A 19,535-nucleotide genomic window follows, 5' to 3' on the forward strand; every position below is an offset into this window, starting at 1 on the left:
ATTCTGACCTGTATAGGTGACTTCCCACGTGTAGCGAGGGTGAACTTGAGCACAATTTTCGTTTGTTGTTGGAAACATTTTATCCAATAACTTTAATTTCTAAATGCACGCCGAGGAAGAGTTTTGAGGAAGATTGAAGCCACACACGAAATAAGACAAGAACACAAAAAATATAAGATATGGATTGAGCTGGATATGTAGTGGTCTGATTCCAAGGTGTCAAAATTGCCAGGAGAAAGAAGGTGAAAGCAATCAGGGGTGAGAAGATTGCGGCATTCGTGAGGGGCAACTAATTATCCCAGTCATTTGTGGAAAGAAGCATTGGAGGCAGCTCGAGCCCACGGACTGGTGACAGATTGGTGCGGAGGAGAAGGGGAGGTGTTAGGACAATGGAGCCCAGCTCCGCTTCATTATTGCAAACTAATCAGCAGAGCTGCCGTACCGCCAGTCGGTGTTGAAGACAGTTCGGGGCGATGGGGAAGTCAGCCAGAGGGCCAGAGATGAGAGGGTGGAAAGTGACATTACTGGCGCTCAGCCACTGCTTGTTTAGTACAGCATGCACATCTGAGACCTGTCCTTTCATTCTTTTCACATCATGTTGGATTATTTAAGTGCCAATTATGAAAAATTGTCCCTTCATGCAATAAAATGTATATGACAGATTGTAATCTATAAAACTATTGTAAGATTTTGACAGGACGTATAAAGCCAAGTAACCAGATTGCAATATATTGGTCAGAGCCAGAAAAATGTTATTTTATCAATAACAAGTAAAGTGTAGAAAGACTAGCATGTCACCTTTGTCCATTTTTTTAGATATTTTTCAAAACGTTTAAAAGTCAAAGTAAAACAAAAACTGAAAATCCATGATGTTGTACAGCACAGCTTTGAATTTAGATTACATTGATACCCAATTAGCTTTAACCAATCCCTAAAAAAGAGATGCTGCCGAGAATACTGTAAGAATTCCTATAACTAAAATACAAAAACTCTACATCTATTTTCTGCCTCTGTCAAGTTTATCATTCATTTCTATTTACCAGTGATTTTTTTTTGTTTACGTCAGGAGCAATGTTTCATCAAATAAATCTTTCCCCTATTATTTTCTATTTCTGTGTTCAAACATAGTCTAATTAAGTATTCATTGCCTTGCATTTACTAATATTGATTACCTTTCTTAAAATAGGCATTAAATTGTGACATAAATTCTAAATTAATTTTAAATTGCGCTGAATACTGCAAAACTACGCCTGAGAAAATTAATCGATTTTATTGACGCTGCGGCTGTGAAATTTGCCCGGAATGGGAATTAAATTCTATACTCCTTGGTCTTTTAAAATGAGTAAATCAAGAGCCACAGCGAGTAATCTTATAATCAACCCCTCTATTTCCAAGTAAAAGTTCTGTGGGAATGTTGAAGCCAATGGAACACAAACAGAGCACTAGCAAGAGGCTCAGAGTCACTTGGCTTGAGTGCCCTCTTCACATCAGTGTCAATGAGATCATTAACAACTTCGGAGCGAAGCATATTCCTCCGACTGTGCCCAGGTCACCGTTGGCATTAGCGGGTGCCAAGTCACATGACAACGTGAGTGGAGAGCATCGCATCCGAGTCATCTTTCCGGGTTCCTTGGTGGTCGAAGAAACCTGTTGAAGCCATCTTTGCCTTTGTTAAGTCTCACAACATTTTCCCCCCTCCCTCCATTGTTGAGAGAGCTGCTCTCAGATGAGTCTTGGAGCAAAAGATTTGGCAGTCACAACTAGTGATGACAGAGGCAGTGGTGCGATCGCACCCACAACCCCAAAGGAGGCTCACATTTCAGGCGGGTGTTCAGTACACATGCAATGGAAAGGCACTGCTCACGAGGAAGCCTTTTGTTTCACTGCACTGCTTCACTCGAAACCTACAGGAAGCAATAAGTATGCAATAAATTCATCAAAAAGTCCAGCCCTGACCAAAAAGACAATGTATTTTTTTTCAGGGCTGAAAACAGGTGTCATTTTGCAACACCTCAAATGAGTACAAAGTGGAAATATTAACTATTGTCAATGTGCGATATCACAGGTTTCCACTCAATTCACAAGCAAGCTACAATATGACATATTCCTCCAATTTGCCAGTTATTAAAATAACTGTCAAACTCAACATTTAATGAATATAAATAAATGTTCATTCATTAAATTATCTGACCTGTGTATACTTACACAAGTCATGGGGGTGCTGGAGCCAGCAAATCGCAGGTCACATGGAGACTTTTAATCACCTGAGTTTTCTCCAGGACTCCGGTTTCACTCTGGGTTCTCCGTTTTTTTCTCCCTAAAACATGTATAGTCGGCTATTTGAACACTTCAAATTGCCCACAGGTATGAATGTGTGCAGCATGATTATTTTGATTCAGTGTAACATTCTAAATTTAGAGGAAGCTTATTAAATATTTGTTTGACTATTTGATAACAATTAGTTGATAGTCACGGACTTAACATAGTTATGCTTCTGATGTGCATTTATAGATTTTTAAAAGACATTTAGCTGCCAATTTTGACGCCCTTCAAAGAGTGTCTGAAGATGTCATCAGGCCTTTATTTCTTTGTGCTTGTCAAGTATGCGATAGTTTGTCGTGGGAGGACGCATGCGGATGTTTGCCAGATGGCACCTCACAAATCTCGGGTTAAGCCAGCATGAAAGAATCCATTCTCAGTTTAATGACCTCGCCTTGACGGGCGAGGACGACAGGGAACATGCTCCTGACTTGTACTAAATTTGCTAATTAACACCTCTGATAACAGGCTGCCTCTAAACAGCACCAGTGCAGAGAGGGGCAGAGCAGTTGGTTGCCTGATATTTGAATGATAATCCTTGTGATGTCCTTATTTTCTTCCTTCAATCAAGAGTGATTGAGTCTTCTTGGATGAATCGGCAAGGATTTTGCTTTTATAGTAATGGAGCAGTGCTGCAATTGACGATCAGAGTGGCCGAGATGTTGGACATATTTTCTTTCTCTGCATGTAGCTCGAATCCCTAATGCGCGGTTGGGCCGTCTATTTTTTGCACACGTCCATATGGCCACGTGCAGCTTCAATTAAGCACGTTGGCTGCTATATGAAGAAAACACCACGCTCAATTTTTGTGTCCTCTCTTATTGTTATCGTTCTAAGGAAACACAACATAACAGCACTCTTCTCTCTATGGAAGAGGCTCCAAAAAGTGGTCCCTTCTCAAATCAGCCCCCTCCCACCTCCCATTGCAGCCACCCCTCTGGTGCCGCACATGCTTATCAGCCTCCCAAACAACACCTAGTGCAGGTGTGAATATTCAAATCCCCAGTGAAAATCACAGTGGGCTTTCTTTGGTTGTCCTCAGAGTCCCCTTATAGTACACTGCAGTCATGGGGCCGCCATGCTGCTGGCTAAAAGCAACTTGCAAAAACACCTTCGGCTAAGTGTAAGGTGGACGTCCGCTAACCAAATGTGCTTAATGACTGATGAATTAGTTCTCAATTGAAATCAGCATCTAATTGAAAACGAGCCTCCAAAAACCACAGCCTGTCAAAATTGCACTACTAAAGTGTAAAGATAAAAATAAATAAGTTTATTACCTAAAGATTATGATCCACCCAACAAAAATAACACAATGGAAAAATTTTCTGAAACGCTTTATCCTCATTAGGGTCATGCATCTAATGTATCCAGTTATTTTAATTACATATTTATTTATTTATACTTTTCCCATCTCCTATCAGGGAGAAAAATCTAACATTTTTCCCCTCTTTTTTTATTTTAATACGAGGTGTTCCCAAACTTAAGATGTAATGAAATGATGTTAAAAACGGTTATTTTCTGTGGCTTAGTTAAATAACGTATTAATGTTGACTTCCTTTGCACAGTACTTTTTAATAGTTTACATTTTATAGTTGTTGAGCCCAACTTTTTTCCGAATTGATGAAAACGAATCATTCCCTCGAATATCGGTCGGAATAATCTTTTCGAGACCTCGTAAATACATGAATTCAACCGGATCGCTATATGTGTAAAAAGCTTTAAAAGATGTCAGACTGTAGCCAAGACCAGGATTTAATCACTTGTGCAGACTGACGACAGTCTTCTATAAAAAAAAATGCAACTGTTGACTGGGAGTCATGCCAATCAAAATATACAATTTTAATAAATAAAATAATCTGGCTCGCAAAACTGCTCTATAACTTTTGTGGATTTTCTGAACTTGACAAGGAGGTGAGTCAGTTTTGCAGTTGGATGCAAAAATGGAGGAAATTCACAAGGTACTTGAATCCTGCCTCTTAAACTGACCACCTTGATGTCTCATCTTGATAACGATGTGAGATGTGTTCTACTCAGATATTCGGTGTTAAGAAACCATCTGGCTTGACTAGAGCTGAATGTTATCCTGGCAGGCCACTTTTATCTGACTGACACCACATAGAATTAGTAGGAGGACCAATTTTCTGTCTTGTATGTACTTGGATGAGAATACACATCTCAGCCTTTTTTCCATGCCCGCAAGGGAACTAGTTCACTATAGTATTGAGCCTTTTGGTCATCCTCGGTGGTGAAAACGTATCACGTTTTGTGTTGTTCTGATGGAAGCTGCGAAAATGGCACGCCATATGTAATGCATTCACTTGCTGTTGGTCTTGCCAATTCCCAGAAGATGAGTTCATCATGTGCCAATACTTGTTTTCTCTCTTTTTCCTTGTCATTTAATTGAGGAGTTTGCATCCTACTGCATTCTTTTGAGGAATGTACTAGGTGTCTAGTTTTGGATTTAACTCACATCACAGTTGTCTAAAAAGAACACTTTTATAACTAACAAACTTCTTTTTTTACATTCCTTGGTAATGTTAAATAAATTAGGATGCTCAGACCCAAGTATGAATTAATTTTCAAATGTCATGTTTTAAAAATAATGAAATGATTAAGCATGGGATTAGAAGAAATGTATCATTGAAAATTCGCCAGTTATTGATTCAATATTTTTGAATGCTATCAAGGCCATTTTGCATTCATATGACTGTCATGCTTTGTATGCTGAGTTTTTCTGCTGTGAAAACAAATGGGCTGCGTCTTTTGTTCACACCTTGTGTAACCTGGGGATAGCAAGCACACTTGCCCCTCGTCATACCTGTGACAACAAACTGCAAAGTGCTCCCTGCGCCCTAATCTGCAATGAACTGTAGAGACCTGCTACTGCAAGTTTTATTGTCCACATGCTAAATTATCCTACTCCTGATAGGCCCTTAAAATGGAATCAAACATTTTGAATAAATGCACATATGGCTTTCTTTCCATTGCTGTATTTTCTTTGTCAGCTCGCCTCCTCCCCCAACACATATCCACTAACAACACATTGGTTAATAGAATAATGACAGCCCAATGATCTAGAAATGGCAGTCACATTGAGATTTTAGCATCAACAGATGGTCAGTGGATGCTTTTAAATGAGTAACACCACTGCCTGTTTTTGGAGTTGGCTTAAGCGGCGGAGTACTACACTACTGTCTCATCATATCTGCCCATATGAATGATGTCACCATGATAGTCGCGGCTCAGGAGGGATCCGAGCTACTCAGTGCTACTCACTGGTCTCGACGGCACTGTCGTCTGAATTATTCAATACGTTACCTCTCCAAATCATGAGGGACCGTTGAAATATAAATTTGATTTTTGTATTTTTTTATTTATTTAAAGTGAAGATAAGTGTATGGATGAAGATACTGGTGGTGGTGGTGGTGCCGGGAAGACGTTCCCAGCTGGTGCAGCCTGGGCGCTCTACTGAGGCAACTTGGCCAGTTTGTCCAACTGATCCACTGGACTTGGCAGTCTTTAAAGGACGTAGCGGATGAGCTGGCTTTCTTGAGTGCCTTTTTGTTTTGTCCGACTAGGAATTGAATGATCATTTTACTCACGCGGTCAGAAACATTTAGTGAGCCCGCGTTATACTCTGCCTGTAAATTTGCAGTACTTGCTTTTCCTAAAAAAAAAATTCTGTCACAATATACATACATTAAATTTTGTCAGTATAGTACTACATTCTGCCACTGTAGGGAGAGCACCACTGAGCTCTGCGAAAAGAGATGTAGACTTAAGTCTTGTTGCCAAACAATATGAGAACTTGTTTTTCTAACTGCAACTTTCTAGGTCTTCTCTCCATTGTTTAGCAGTAATTCCATTGAGGAGACAAGGATATTGAAAGAGGAGCGATCCTTCCTCATTGGTGTTGTTCTACGGAGACTGCAACTCGTCACAAAAGGCTGAATTAATTCTACATAGCCTCCGATTACCACTTTATTAGGGGGGTTAAATGAAAATCTAATGGAAGATGAATGGATAATGCCCTCTGTAACTCATTACATCTTCAGATGGTTGCAACTCATTCACTGCCAAAATTAGATATGACACAACCTTGTGGCAATAAGTGTAACAGTTGCCTTTTTTTTAAATAGATATTTTCAATGTATTTGTTAACTGACTTATCACTAAGCATTGGCTCAAGAATTCAATACAATGCCCAAGTGCGATGGCAATGATTTTCAATGATTGAGAAAAATCAGAGGACCATTTATTTGAATATAGGTTGGTGGTAAACCAAGCCCCTATAAACTGCAGTGTGTATTGATCCATCAGCCTTTGATGACACTGTTGTGTCACTTTTGTATCTAAGTGTTATCGTGTTATCGTCAAATTATCAAGATTTCCGATCTGAAGGAGGCCCACACACGTTGTTGCTTTGTCTCTTGTGTCCAGCTGTCGTCACAGCTGTCTTCTTCAGCAGTAGCTCTCGATGCAAAAAAATTCTTTTCTTTTCATTCATTAAGCAGGCATTTCTTAATAGTCATCAACAACGACTGTTGTGGAATTGCCATCGTGTCCAAATTTAACGCAGCAATAAAAAATGTGTCATTTTATCGCTTCTATTTGGACTACATTATATGCTAATAATATGGCAATATTACTGGGATAGGCTCAAGCACCCCCAAGGACATTGTGAGGATGAACATCTTAGAAGATGAATGAATATTCTTCCTGGAGTGTCATTAAGAATCTTTAAGATATGCACCAGAGAAGAAACACTTGAAACTGTAAGAATGAGTTAAGTCATACATTCGGTCTTCTTGGAGACATGTGCAGTGCATGCTGGGTATTGTCCACGCCGTAGCCAGAAGTTCACACGTACGAGGGTGGGAATTCATTGGCTTGTTCCTCCATTTTTCCAATCAAATCATCACCAGTGTTATTGGAACAAAAAGGCGTGGAAGCTAATCCATCCCGAGACTGTCAGAACACAACTCGAGTTTGTTTTTCGAGTGAATCATGTCCCTTTTTTTTCTATTCTCAACTTGGAACGTAGTTGTTCTCCCGGTAGAATTCTGCACTGATCATTAACCTTTCTTTGGTTTCTTCTGTAGCTTGGTCACATTTCCTCTCTATTTGCTTCCTGGCCCCATATGCCACTTTCCTATTTCCTGCCCGCAGACAGCAGGGAGTAGCTCTATTATCACCTTCCTAGAGCTGTCTTTGAATGTGAGAGGCAATTCCATTCCACTCAGCCATGGGGAGGAGGAGGCGGAGGAGAAGACATCACACATCATAAAGTACACAAAAATTGGTGGATGGCCACTTCTTTATACTTCAACTGGGTTCACTTGGATTTTGACTGAAGGGTTCAATGCAGTTGAGCTTTTTTGCTCGTAAAAAATACAGTCCCCAGTCATCATGAAGATAAGATAAAGATTGTTATACAGAGAGGCCACATATTTGAAAAGTGTTTCAGTCAGCCTACATTGTTTGAAAATTTTGTAATAGAGCGCTGCTCCGAAAAATAGTTGTACTCCAAAATAAGAGAAAAGAGAGTGCGTGTTCTTATTGCCGACCTACTTCGTCCTTTGAAATATTTACAATGCTAAAGCAGCTATATTACACTCCTGTGAAGCTGTGCTAAACATGTTGCGGATGTCTCTAATGCTTCCATTCTCAAGTGTGCTTTCTCCATTTTGCGGCATTTGACTCCAAAGCTGTGTTGTTCTTGGGGCTTTCCCATTGGTTTTATCCTCTCATCGCTTTTATCGACGTCTTGTTCTTCGGGAGCACTCGGGCGGTCGACAATATTGCCGTGGCATAAATTAAACATGCGTCATGTGAAGTGATAATCTGCAGACCTCTCTATTTTCACGCTGCATTCCCAATGAGCTGCAGCTTGGCCTGGTGTTGTTGCCTGTGATTTTAATGACTATTATTCTTGTAACGAGACAGCCGCCTGCCTGCTCCTGCTCGCCTTTCAATATTTTCCTCATTTTTTCATTTTTTTTAATGTACCAGTTATTTTAAGAACCGGGTGCTTTTTCATGGCTATGATGAAGACAAATCAGCTAGTTATCCAACATGCAACATTTGGGAATGATTGTCACTATATGATACTCCTTTTCATGAGATCATTTTTTTTGTAAACATATTTCACTTGTTGATGACATATTGTATAAGTCACATTCATACGGATATGCATTCATATTGCAGAGGTGTTGATTAGATGCCTGATTTTTATCCACATTCTAATGAGCCAGGTTTCATTTGAAAAAAAATCGGAATTGGAGTCTTCAGTGCATGGAAAGAAAATTAGATAAGCGGCGCACATGAGTAACAAAAATAGAATTGACCTGCAGTGTGAACTAACGTAGCCTTAGACGCAGATTCTTCTTTTTATCTGAATCTTCTATCTTCTCGGTGATGTACCTGTGCTCAAGATAAAAAAAACAAAGAATCAAAACAAAGCAATACTGTGTGATCAATGTGGATGTAGGGTAACAAAACCTTTACCACTTGACTTACCGAAACATAAAACTGTAAATTGTCCACAAAGATGAAACTACCTTCAAATAAGAAAATCAAAGCAAAAGTTCCTATTGTTTGTCACTTTGAGCAATGCCATTGCATGGGAAACCTCAGAGAAATCCCAAAGCAAGTAAGTGCACACACTTGATGGCATGGCTACTCTTAAAATGCAACTGATGTCACTGATAAATAATTTCCAGGTTACAAACCTCAGCCCCCACAATCACGCCGATCCGCCGATATTCATTTGGCATAAGTCAGTTTCATTCCGGTGCGCTTTTCATCAGAAATGGCCTGAAAAGGCGACTATGCTTGAATTTTTCATGCCAAGGGCTTACTGGGGACAGTGGTCGTGTTCTTCACTCGCAGACGTCTGACGGCGCATGGCAGCAGAAATAACAAAATGGTCACAAACCCCAGCCGCACTCCCCGGGTCACACAACCCCCTTTAAATTTTAAAGTAGACGGCAACAATCCTGACACTTGATAAAAGGTCAGGAGATGGCGATAAAAAGACGTTTTTAAGGCACATTGGGCCTTCATTTCAACTGTGTGATTTTGCTATTGTTCTTTTTGATTTATTTATTTACTTTTTTAAATTCGCAGTCTGCAAATCAGTCTTGGCTTTAAGCTGGTTGACACGCATTGCAGTGTTTCACACGTGTTACTTTGCTGTAGTTGGTGTGAGACAAAATTCACACAGGTCTCACTCTGTGCCTGTTAATGGGAATCACCGGATAGAGACGCTACTACAATATCGCTAATCGAAGTCAGGTCAGGCCACATTCATATGGACTAGTATTAACCAAACTAAAAGGCCAAATTTATTATTTTAGTAATATGATATAATGTTCTTTTTGGGGGAATTTTCATACCACATCAATTTTAGGGATATTCTACTCTCATTTTTCACTTTTCATCACCCTAAATAGTTATTTTTTTCTTTACAAAACATTTATTGGTATTTTTTTTCCTTCAACATTAACACATCATTGCATGCACCAATTTCTAATTGTATTACCTAAAAAAATATGATTGCAGTTACATCTTCTTACCAAATTTCTCCAAATTCTGAAAGCCATGAGTGATGCAATAGAATAAAAAGCATATGCAAATTAAGCAGCGGAATATGCATGTCTGGCACTCATTTACCTTAACAGCTGACCAGCTCCTTCTGCACCTAAGCGGATAGTTTTTATAGTTTTTTTTTCTGATGTGCAATAACGGAGAAAACGTACATGGGGAACACATTTTATCAATGCTGGTACCTTTGAAGCCTATTAAATGTGTGTATCCCAGACTGCTTGCCCTTTCTTGTGATATCATTATTACTCATTATCACATCCACCTGTGCTTGAGTCTATGCTTGAGTCTATCAGTGTATACGGATGGGAGTAAAACTGTTGTCCCACAATGTTTCCTGCTCATAAGTAGTGTCATTTTTATTTTGTTTTTACGTTGTTATTTTTTTTGTACCTCATTCGAGGGCTAAGCATTTTGCATAATGAGCTACTCTCATTTTTAATAGTTATTGACCATCCCTTTTAACCAAATCAGGTTTTTTCATATATATCAAAATTAACCAGACTCACAACCTGCTCTCTGGCATTAAACTGCCATACAGTGACAATATTCTCATAGCGAATTATAATAACTTTGTCAATTATTAATGACAAATAATAGTACTGTCAAAGTTAAACTTTTAAGTCTGACAGCCTTGATATAATGCAGGACTCTAAATAAGTAAAAGCTTAGTGGGCCCTACGTTGCCCACCTCTGGCTTAGTAATGTTCTCAACACACATGAACGCATCCTTCAGTGCAGTTTCAAATGTTGTTGTTTTTCTGCACACTTGAATTGCCACTGAACACCCAAATCACCTGCTCTGAGATTAATTTGCCAGGAGCTTTGCGGTAAAGCACTGACTGCATTGGTTGGAGTCCTTGAAGTAAAGGAGTATAATGAGCAGGTGTAAGAGGCCGCTGGCGCGTACGGACGCGTGCCGCCGCGTGTCCAGGGAGGACAGCTAATGAGACTTAAAAAGCCACAACTGTCCACTCCGCCCCTTTGCAAGCTTCCAGCTGTCCTTTCTCTCAGCCTGATTCCCTTTGACACACATGGGCCGCTTGTATTAGCATACTGCCAAGCGCCATGCTTTATGATGTGTCCAACTACTTCACCAAAATCTTCAAATGCATCAGATAATGTGGTCAAATCAAAGTTCTGAGAAAAAAGGGGAATGTGTCTTCCCTATCACTTTGATTTATTGACGGAAATTGCAACGTGACATGTGGCAAACAACATATAAATAACTTAAGGACCATCTTAAATGCATTCCCATGAAATTTTCAGTGCCACTGTAATATAAGCCACTACCTGTCATGAATTCCAAATAACCTTGGCTCTATCCTCTTAGTCCAGGCCCACTGTGCCTCATTCCTTATTACTGGCCTGACAAGGAAATGTTTACCCATCCGACAAGTGACATGCCATTCCGTAGTCGCAAAAAAAAAAGGAAGAAGCAATTTCACCTGACTGGAGTAGCACGCCGTGTGTTGCCCTCACTGTATCCTTGCGGGCAATAATTTTGTTGTCATTTTGTGTGCTATGATCATATCATTGAAGTGACAGTAGTGGGCATTAGGTAAAGTCCCTAAGCTGGTGCTCACTTTCAGCCCTTTTTCTCCCCTTGTCATTCACATTGATTAGATTAGACCCAGGTGGCCCGAACATTCTTTGCCACAACAGAAGTCAGAATAATTTAAAAAAAAATGCTGCACTCATAATGTAAAAAATAAGAGACCAATTTTGGGTTGGAAGAAATCCCACGCTGTGGAAATACTTTTGTTTTTAACTTTCCTAAATGTAATGTTGTGTCGTCTAATGCAAAAACATGGTTGTTCTGAAAGTGTGTCAGCTCTGTAACCAAATATATTTCAAAGCCAATCTGCAGTACATATTTGACTGTTTATTAATTCCTTAATATATGATTGTCTCTAGGGTGAATGGAATAAGATGAGGTTAGTGGGTTTAAAATTGAGTTATCCTGCAGGGGGGTTAAAAACAAACCCCCCAAATAAAGCAAGCCTGTTTTGTTGATTAAAGATCAGAGATGTAAATACACGTTAATCCTGTAATTAAGCGATCTGAGAGTAACCTCCTCTTATGCTCGGGTCCAGACAAGCCTGTGCTTGTACCTTTCACACCAACAGATTACTGGACCCTTCAACCTTACAATATAATGACCTCTCGTTAGAGTTACACCACCTTCATTAACGACACAGGCATGTACACTACCATATAGCCACGAAGCTTCTTCTTGTGTGTGACCAATTTCCAAATGCTGTTATTTTTATTGGAGGTCAAGTTAACACGGCAAGGAGGAGATTGTCTTTGCTAGTCTATGCTTCTTTTCCGTAATTAACTTCACAATATCTGACATAACGAATTTTAAGCTTCAAAAAAGAGTACAAAAGTGTACAAAATGGCATTTTCTTCCTAACAAAAAAAAGACACTAAATTAGTGTGAGATTAGTTTGAAGTCACCAAGTCACAGTGCACAGGGAGCAGCTGCAGTCACGAGTGCACAGTGCACACCTTGCTCTCTGGCCTAATAAGCTTATTACCAAGGTAACACATGCTGCTGTTTGGAGGTGGTCTGAGGCATCTATACCAGAGGGGGAAATGATCTCCAACTGACAGGAAGACACTTTTATTAAGGATTTCTGTGTTTTTTTTTCCGGGAAACTTTCTCATTTCGATTGTATTGATTATAGCGACTGATGATTAAGTGTTGGTGTTATGTGATACAAAAACACATAATTGCGGGGTTAATTTAACTTTGAATCCTCCCAAAGCCCATTTTTGTTATGCTTCTATAGCCAATTTGGAAATGGAATTTATTATAACATCTAATTGGGGAATGCGGTACACCATTTTTATGGGATTTACACATACCTCTCAAAGTTTTGTTATAGAATAAAAAGCAAGTAAAAAAGTGTGTAAAGATTATTTTAAAAGGGGCTAACAACAACAAAAATATGCATGTTATCTCAAGATTTTAAAGAGATCACAACTGAGCAAGAAATATGAAATGCATGCACATGGTATGCTCTCATGGGACACAAAATTATGTGGTGGGACAGATTTGGCCCCCTACATTTAGTTTGAATGATAAAGTTGTTTTTGTTTGCTTGTAGCATTTTCACAAAAGGCTTTGAACTCACTTGGTTGCACATTGCATTATGTTGCAGGGGTCCTGAATGAAATGTCCAGTGAGAGTCCACTCAGACAAAATCAAGGTGCTTATTTTTTCTTTCAAATATTCCACAGTCCCCTCCTCCTATGCGGACTATTTCCCTCAGCTTTATGTGACATGTCCCTGATATCGGTGCACTAGCTTCTAACTTCACCACGTATTAAATATTAAGGAGCTCTGGGACTCATAAACACATCTTCAGTGGGACACTGTGATTTCACGCTATATCACAAACATTTTAAGGCATCCGATGCACTAGCCTGCCATGGACTGTCTGTCATTTATGTGAATAATAAATACCTTCATGTCCTCTGCGGACATACTTTGGCACTCATGGTGCATAAATAGGTAAATAACGCGGGTAAAATAGCCTAAACACTGAAATAAACAAGTTGGGATGCTAGGTGCTGATTTTCATAATTCCCAGATGCTCATCAAATTCTTTCAATTAAGAGGTACCTGATTAGATTCCAAATAAATTCGGCCAATCAGCATTGCTTATTTTATTATATGCTGATGTCAATTGCCTCCAGTCATTTTCAATTTCCCCATTGGGTGACGTGTATGTAAATACTCCCCAGAATGTATTGCGAGGCTGGAGTGATATATAGGGTGAGCTATGCAAGTGCGCACCTCGCCTCAGAGTGCTGACCCGTCCGGGACGCGCGTGCACGCGATCAGTGCGCCTCATGGCTGCGATGGAACGGACGCGCAGAGTCTGCCTATAATCTCCAAGAGCGCGGAGAGAAGTTCACCCGTGAAAAAAAGCCCCGGGGAGATGACGAATCAGTCGGAGGCAGACACTTTTCCCGACCCCAAGGACGCGCACGCGGGCAAACTCTCCCCTCCCGGTGGCGGTGTTGGTGCACACGGAGACGCCGACGCCCGTCACGGTCACACCCTCCATGGAGCAGGAGCGGGAGCGGGTGACAACTTCTTTCCCTCCACGCAGCCTCCTTCGTCCGCCTCCGCAGGAACCATGTTCCCCTACCCGAGCCAGCACGGAGCCGCGGCTGCCGCCGCCGCGCACGCCGCCTTCTCCATCGGCAGCCCCGGCCGGTACGTGGCCCATCACCCGGTGCTGGCCAACGGAGCCTACAACGGCCTGCTGAGCAACTCGTCCGCCCAGGGCTACCCACCGCCCGCACCCGGCTACCCGTACGCGCAGCAGTACGGAAGCGCGTATCAGGGAGGTGCTTTTTACCAGTTCTCCCCGGCCCAGGCTGCCGGGCTGGTGACGGGTAAGGCGCAGGTGTATCTGTGCAACAGGGCCCTGTGGCTTAAATTCCACAGGCACCAGACGGAGATGATCATCACCAAGCAGGGACGGTGAGGAAAACTCCGTTATTTTATGTGAAATTTCATGGCTGGCAAAAAAAAATCACCCCACAATTTTCAAGAATTTAAAAGGATGACTTTTCCTCCTCCCCATAGGAGAATGTTCCCGTTTTTAAGCTTCAACATTTCAGGCCTGGACCCAACCGCTCACTACAACATTTTTGTGGATGTTGTTCTGGCTGATCCAAATCACTGGAGGTTCCAGGGAGGCAAGTGGGTGCCCTGTGGAAAAGCTGATACTAATGTCGTAGGTAATGGCCAAAATTTGGGTTGAATTGTTGAAATCAGGACAACAATAAATTTGTATAGTGATGAAAACTAAAATGTTTATTGAAAATCTAAATATTTGGGGTGATTTTTCTCCAAGATAAACGTAATAATAACGAGTGTACCTTTTTACTTGAACAAATTTAAATTGAAGGAGATGTGCTTGAAAAATCCTAATTGTTCAATATAAATAAACACACTGCTGGTTTATTTTCATTTTTGTATTTTCTAAACAGCATTCATGTTATTTTTCTCACTGCACAGTTCCACTTGAAAAGTAGAATTTCAAATGTGTTTATTATGTATTATTATTATTATGCTTGGGCTGGTAATTCAACCTGAACAAATTTTATGGTATCATCTTATTTTTTAAATGTACAGCTCTTGTATTGTTTCTCTATGATACAAAAAAGAAGACTGCATGCATTAAATTATTGTATTAATTTACCACAGGAAATCGAGTCTACATGCATCCAGATTCTCCAAACACGGGTGCACACTGGATGCGTCAGGAGATCTCCTTTGGCAAATTGAAGCTGACCAACAACAAAGGTGGAACCAACAACACGGCACAGGTAACACATTTACACTAAAATGACATATTTAGTTAAGTAACATCATTTCTTGTCTAAACTGAATGAATCTCTTGCCCAGATGGTGGTCCTCCAATCTCTGCACAAGTACCAGCCCAGACTGCACGTGGTGGAAGTAAACGAGGACGGCACGGAGGACAGCAGCCAGCCGGGCAGAGTCCAGACATTCACCTTCACCGAGACTCAGTTCATCGCCGTCACAGCCTACCAGAACACTGACGTAAGAATACTCCACAACCCCCCCAAAAACAAAACAAATTATATTTATATTATATTATGTTGTTCTATTATAGTTATTTATCGATACGGCATCATGCTCATCTGGAGACTAATCTTTCTATTTCACTTTCCTCCTTAACAGATTACTCAACTGAAAATTGACCACAACCCTTTTGCAAAAGGATTTCGGGACAACTATGACACGTAAGTTATGAATCTCATATTATTGACATCAGGCAAAATAGACCGGATGCATTTTATATCACCTGCACTTGTTAATGTTGGACACACTTGAGATAATGCTGTGCATTTTTCTTTTAAAACAAACAAAACATTTTAAGATACTTTTCTGAAAAAGACTTAATGTGTTCATTTACGCCAACCAACATTCTGGAAACTAAGTTAAGCATCAATTTAAATGCATTGGGTGTCAGAAACAACTATGTGAAACACTAAATATTTCAAAAGCAATTGTTGTCTTAATAAAAATGATTGTCGTTTAATTTCATAGTTGTGTCTTGAATAGGATGCCATGGGTTCAAATGTCTTTCAAATAGTTTTGACATGTGGGGATTGCAGTGTTTTATAAGGCCTACAAATCTGAGTGATATATTTTGTTGTATTTGATCTGCTCCACAATCAGTATATGTAGTTGTGTATGTGCACATAATCAAGCCAGGTGAGAAATGTCAGGCACGAGAACTAGAAGCTGTTTTTTTTTAAATGCTGAAATTGATAAGCACCACTTGTTGCAGTAAAATAATAGGTAAAACGAAGACTGTTTGTGTATCTCATCAAATGCATTGAAAATAGTACAACCATAATGAATATTATAATAATTACTTTTAGTGTAGCACCATATGTACTCAATCAAATGGCTATTAAGTGCAGCTTTAGAGCTGCTTTAGACACTTGAGCCAGAAATGTTTGAAACGAAATCTTGAGTAATTTGAATATAAAAATGTAGAATCAGAAAAACAAAAAATGGTAGTTTATTCTTCTAATGATTAAACAACATACTACTACTGTTATTAATAATATTACTACTATACAATATTGTCTTTTTTACCAATATTAAAATACTTATACTATTCCATAAGGGGAGTTTAGTCATAATAATAACAACTATAAAAACACATTGGCAATATTTATTTAAAAAATACTACAAATATTTCCATGGCTTAGTGTGAAAAAATATACAATAACGTTAAAAATAACATCAATGCAATAACTGAACTCTAGCTATAAAATACAACAACTAAAACGAAAATTTACAATTACAAATAAAAATACAATTACCTATAGCCCATTTCATATATAAATACAAAGTCTAAATAATATTTAAATGACCACCACTATTACCAAATGCGAATATACATCATGATCATTAGTTAGATCATTTAAAAAAATAGTTATTGAACCAAAAATGAGCCTGAAACGACACTTGCTTGCTTTGAAAAGACTTAATAAAGCGTGCTCAGGGAGCTGTCCATTTTTTCGGCATAGTATTTTACTAGCGAGTGGCTGTCATGTCATGCACTTCTTACTTTGTGTGCATGTTTTGGTTCGCAGCGTGTACACAGGCTGTGACATCGACCGCCTGACTCCGTCCCCGGGCGACTCCCCTCGCTCGCAGCTCGTGGCCGGACCCCGGTACGCCATGCACAGTCCCTTCCTCCAGGACCAGTTTGTCAGCTCATACGCCAAATCTCGCTTCCACCCCGGCGTGGCGGTGGCGGCGGCTGCGGCTGCGGCTTCTGGCGCCGATCGCGGCGTTCCGCTCGGGAACAGCTTGCAGAGCGACGATCCCTCGGTGGGAAGCCCCCCGCAGCGATGGTTCGTCTCCCCTGCCAACAACCGACTGGACTTCGCCGCTTCGGCGTACGAGGCCGCCGACTTCGCCGGTAACGCCGCCACCCTGCTGTCGTACGCCGCGGCCGGAGTCAAGGCGCTCCCTTTGCCCGCGGCGGGCTGCTCCAACAGGGGCATCGGCTACTACACGGACCCCGCCGGGTGGGGGGGACGCACTCCGCCGCAGTATTGCGGAGGAGTCGGGGCCAAAGGCAACTCCGTGTACCCCTGCTGGCCTTCCAATTCCATCGGGGGGCGGAGCAACTGCCTGGCTGAGGAGGGTGACGCCATCCCGGCGCAGAGGTCACCCGTCGGCTCGGAGGAGGCCAAATCAAAGGACGTGACCTCCGAGTCGAGCTGGATCGAGACGCCGTCGTCCATTAAATCCATCGACTCCAGTGACTCTGGCATCTTCGAGGCCGTCAAACGGAGGCGGATGTCACCCTCCTCCACCCCGGTGCAGGACGCCATGTCCCCGCTCAAGTCAGACCTGCTAAGAGAAGACAAAAACTGCTCGAAAGACATTGGTTACTACGGATTCTATACTTCCAGCTAAATTGATCATCTCTATGTCCGTCCCTCTGTCTGTCTTTTTCACGTTCTCTGCCTCTGTCTGTCTCTATCTGTCTCTCTCTCTCTCTCTCTGGCCTGCTGTCTACAAATGCAATTTATTCCATCATTCATATCATCCTCTCTTATCACCCATTCTTTCAATCCACCTATCCATTCTCACAGAGGTAATAGAAAGTCTTCATACTTCACTTTAAATTCCACTTAAAAAAACAAACCATAATACAATATTGTTAATACCTTTTTTCCATCATCTGTTCTGCAAATCATCACAAGAGTTGCTGGAGTCTATCCCAGCTGAATATGGGGTGAAAGACGGACTACACCCTTGACTGGTCGCCATGCAACCCCTTTCAACCATTAATGTAATGTATATTAAATACTACTTAATTGGGGAAAAACTCAAAGAGAAAGCCACCATTTAAATTACACCAGGTTAACATCATATTAAATACAGATGTTCTTGTAAGCTTTTATTTATGTGTTTCATGATACCATTTGGAATTGGTCATACAGTTCCCCCCACCTTGACTGAGAGGTCGCATTCGCAGTTATAGGTATGGTACTTTTCTGGGCAATAAACACTGTACTTTTATTTATTTATTTCTTCTTTCCATTTCACCATCCTTGTACTAAGTTGTGTCAGATCACCTGTAGATGAACCTTGACTCACCGTTTACAGTTATACTGCCACTGTAAATAGAATATAATTTATATATACGAATATTGGTGATAGTGATTGGATGTACCTTCCAAATACACTATGTACTGTAGTGTCAAAATGACCAAATTCTCTGTCAAGTAGCCTCAAGTGTTAATGATCTATCTGTATACTGTATACATTTACTTTATAAACATATTGATAATATGTACATGACATGTTTTTTTGTGTAGCAAAACATCTGTATATTGTACTTGACCCCTAATTTTAGGCTAAGAAATGTCTCTTATATATGCTTACACAATCATATGTTCTTGAATTCAACTTATGTAAGGTATGTGGCGCTTTTTAATTGATTAATTGTTTTTATTTGAGACTATGTCGTTGTAAAAAAAAACAATCTCTGTTGTAACGTCGTAGAAGCTGAATAAATGATGTTCAGGTTGAATATATTTATGGACAATTAAGGTCTGACACTAATAATCCTATACCTTTCTGAAGATTTTTTTTATGGATCTGGAGTTTTTTTTCTCTTTAAAGTGCTGGCTTCAGAAATTTGGCAAAAAGTTTTACAGATGTGATAGTGTTCCTTTCAATTGTCATTTAAACTAACGCCACTGGGTGAAAATTCAAAACAAAAAATACACTGGTATTTTAATTTTGGTCAGTGAAGCTTTCACCTACTAAAATGATCACAACCCTTTTGTGTGAATGGAGTAATATTGCTGTCAATGGTACAATTCTTTATGATAATTTAATTGTGAAAACCCACCTCATATGCGTAGTATTGTTTCTTGCTTGAAGAAGCCTATGGAGAGAAGTTCCCAAATCACAACAGGAGATGGCGACAGATGCTGCCCTTAACAGTTCAGTCGTGGGTCAGACAAATGCATTTATTCATTAACTTATTTTAAGATGTAACTACGTACAAGTACTA

The 19,535-nt window shown here is 40.3% G+C and overlaps 1 protein-coding gene across 1 annotated transcript; it reads left to right on the plus strand.

The window, feature by feature from the left end:
• Positions 1–13,718: 13,718 nt before the first annotated feature.
• Positions 13,719–18,986, plus strand: tbr1b (T-box brain transcription factor 1b). Its single transcript, XM_077617185.1, has 6 exons — positions 13,719–14,428; positions 14,534–14,688; positions 15,158–15,279; positions 15,359–15,517; positions 15,659–15,720; positions 17,089–18,986. The coding sequence occupies exons 1-6, from the start codon at positions 13,719–13,721 to the stop codon at positions 17,921–17,923; spliced, it is 2,043 nt and encodes a 680-aa protein (XP_077473311.1). The 3' UTR covers positions 17,924–18,986.
• The last annotated feature ends 549 nt before the right edge of the window (positions 18,987–19,535 follow it).

Source organism: Stigmatopora argus, chromosome 13 (genome assembly GCF_051989625.1).
Source record: "Stigmatopora argus isolate UIUO_Sarg chromosome 13, RoL_Sarg_1.0, whole genome shotgun sequence".
NCBI classification, from domain to species: domain Eukaryota; kingdom Metazoa; phylum Chordata; class Actinopteri; order Syngnathiformes; family Syngnathidae; genus Stigmatopora; species Stigmatopora argus.

What these genes read in the sequence shown, in the direction of transcription:
- tbr1b (XM_077617185.1), top strand. Translation starts at nt 13,719, where the DNA reads ATGCAAGTGCGCACCTCGCCTCAGAGTGCTGACCCGTCCGGGACGCGC. An exon ending in GAACCAACAACACGGCACAG is followed by an intron (nt 15,280 to 15,358) that starts GTAACACATTTA and finishes TCTCTTGCCCAG; the next exon opens with ATGGTGGTCCTCCAATCTCT. An exon ending in CAGCCTACCAGAACACTGAC is followed by an intron (nt 15,518 to 15,658) that starts GTAAGAATACTC and finishes CCTCCTTAACAG; the next exon opens with ATTACTCAACTGAAAATTGA.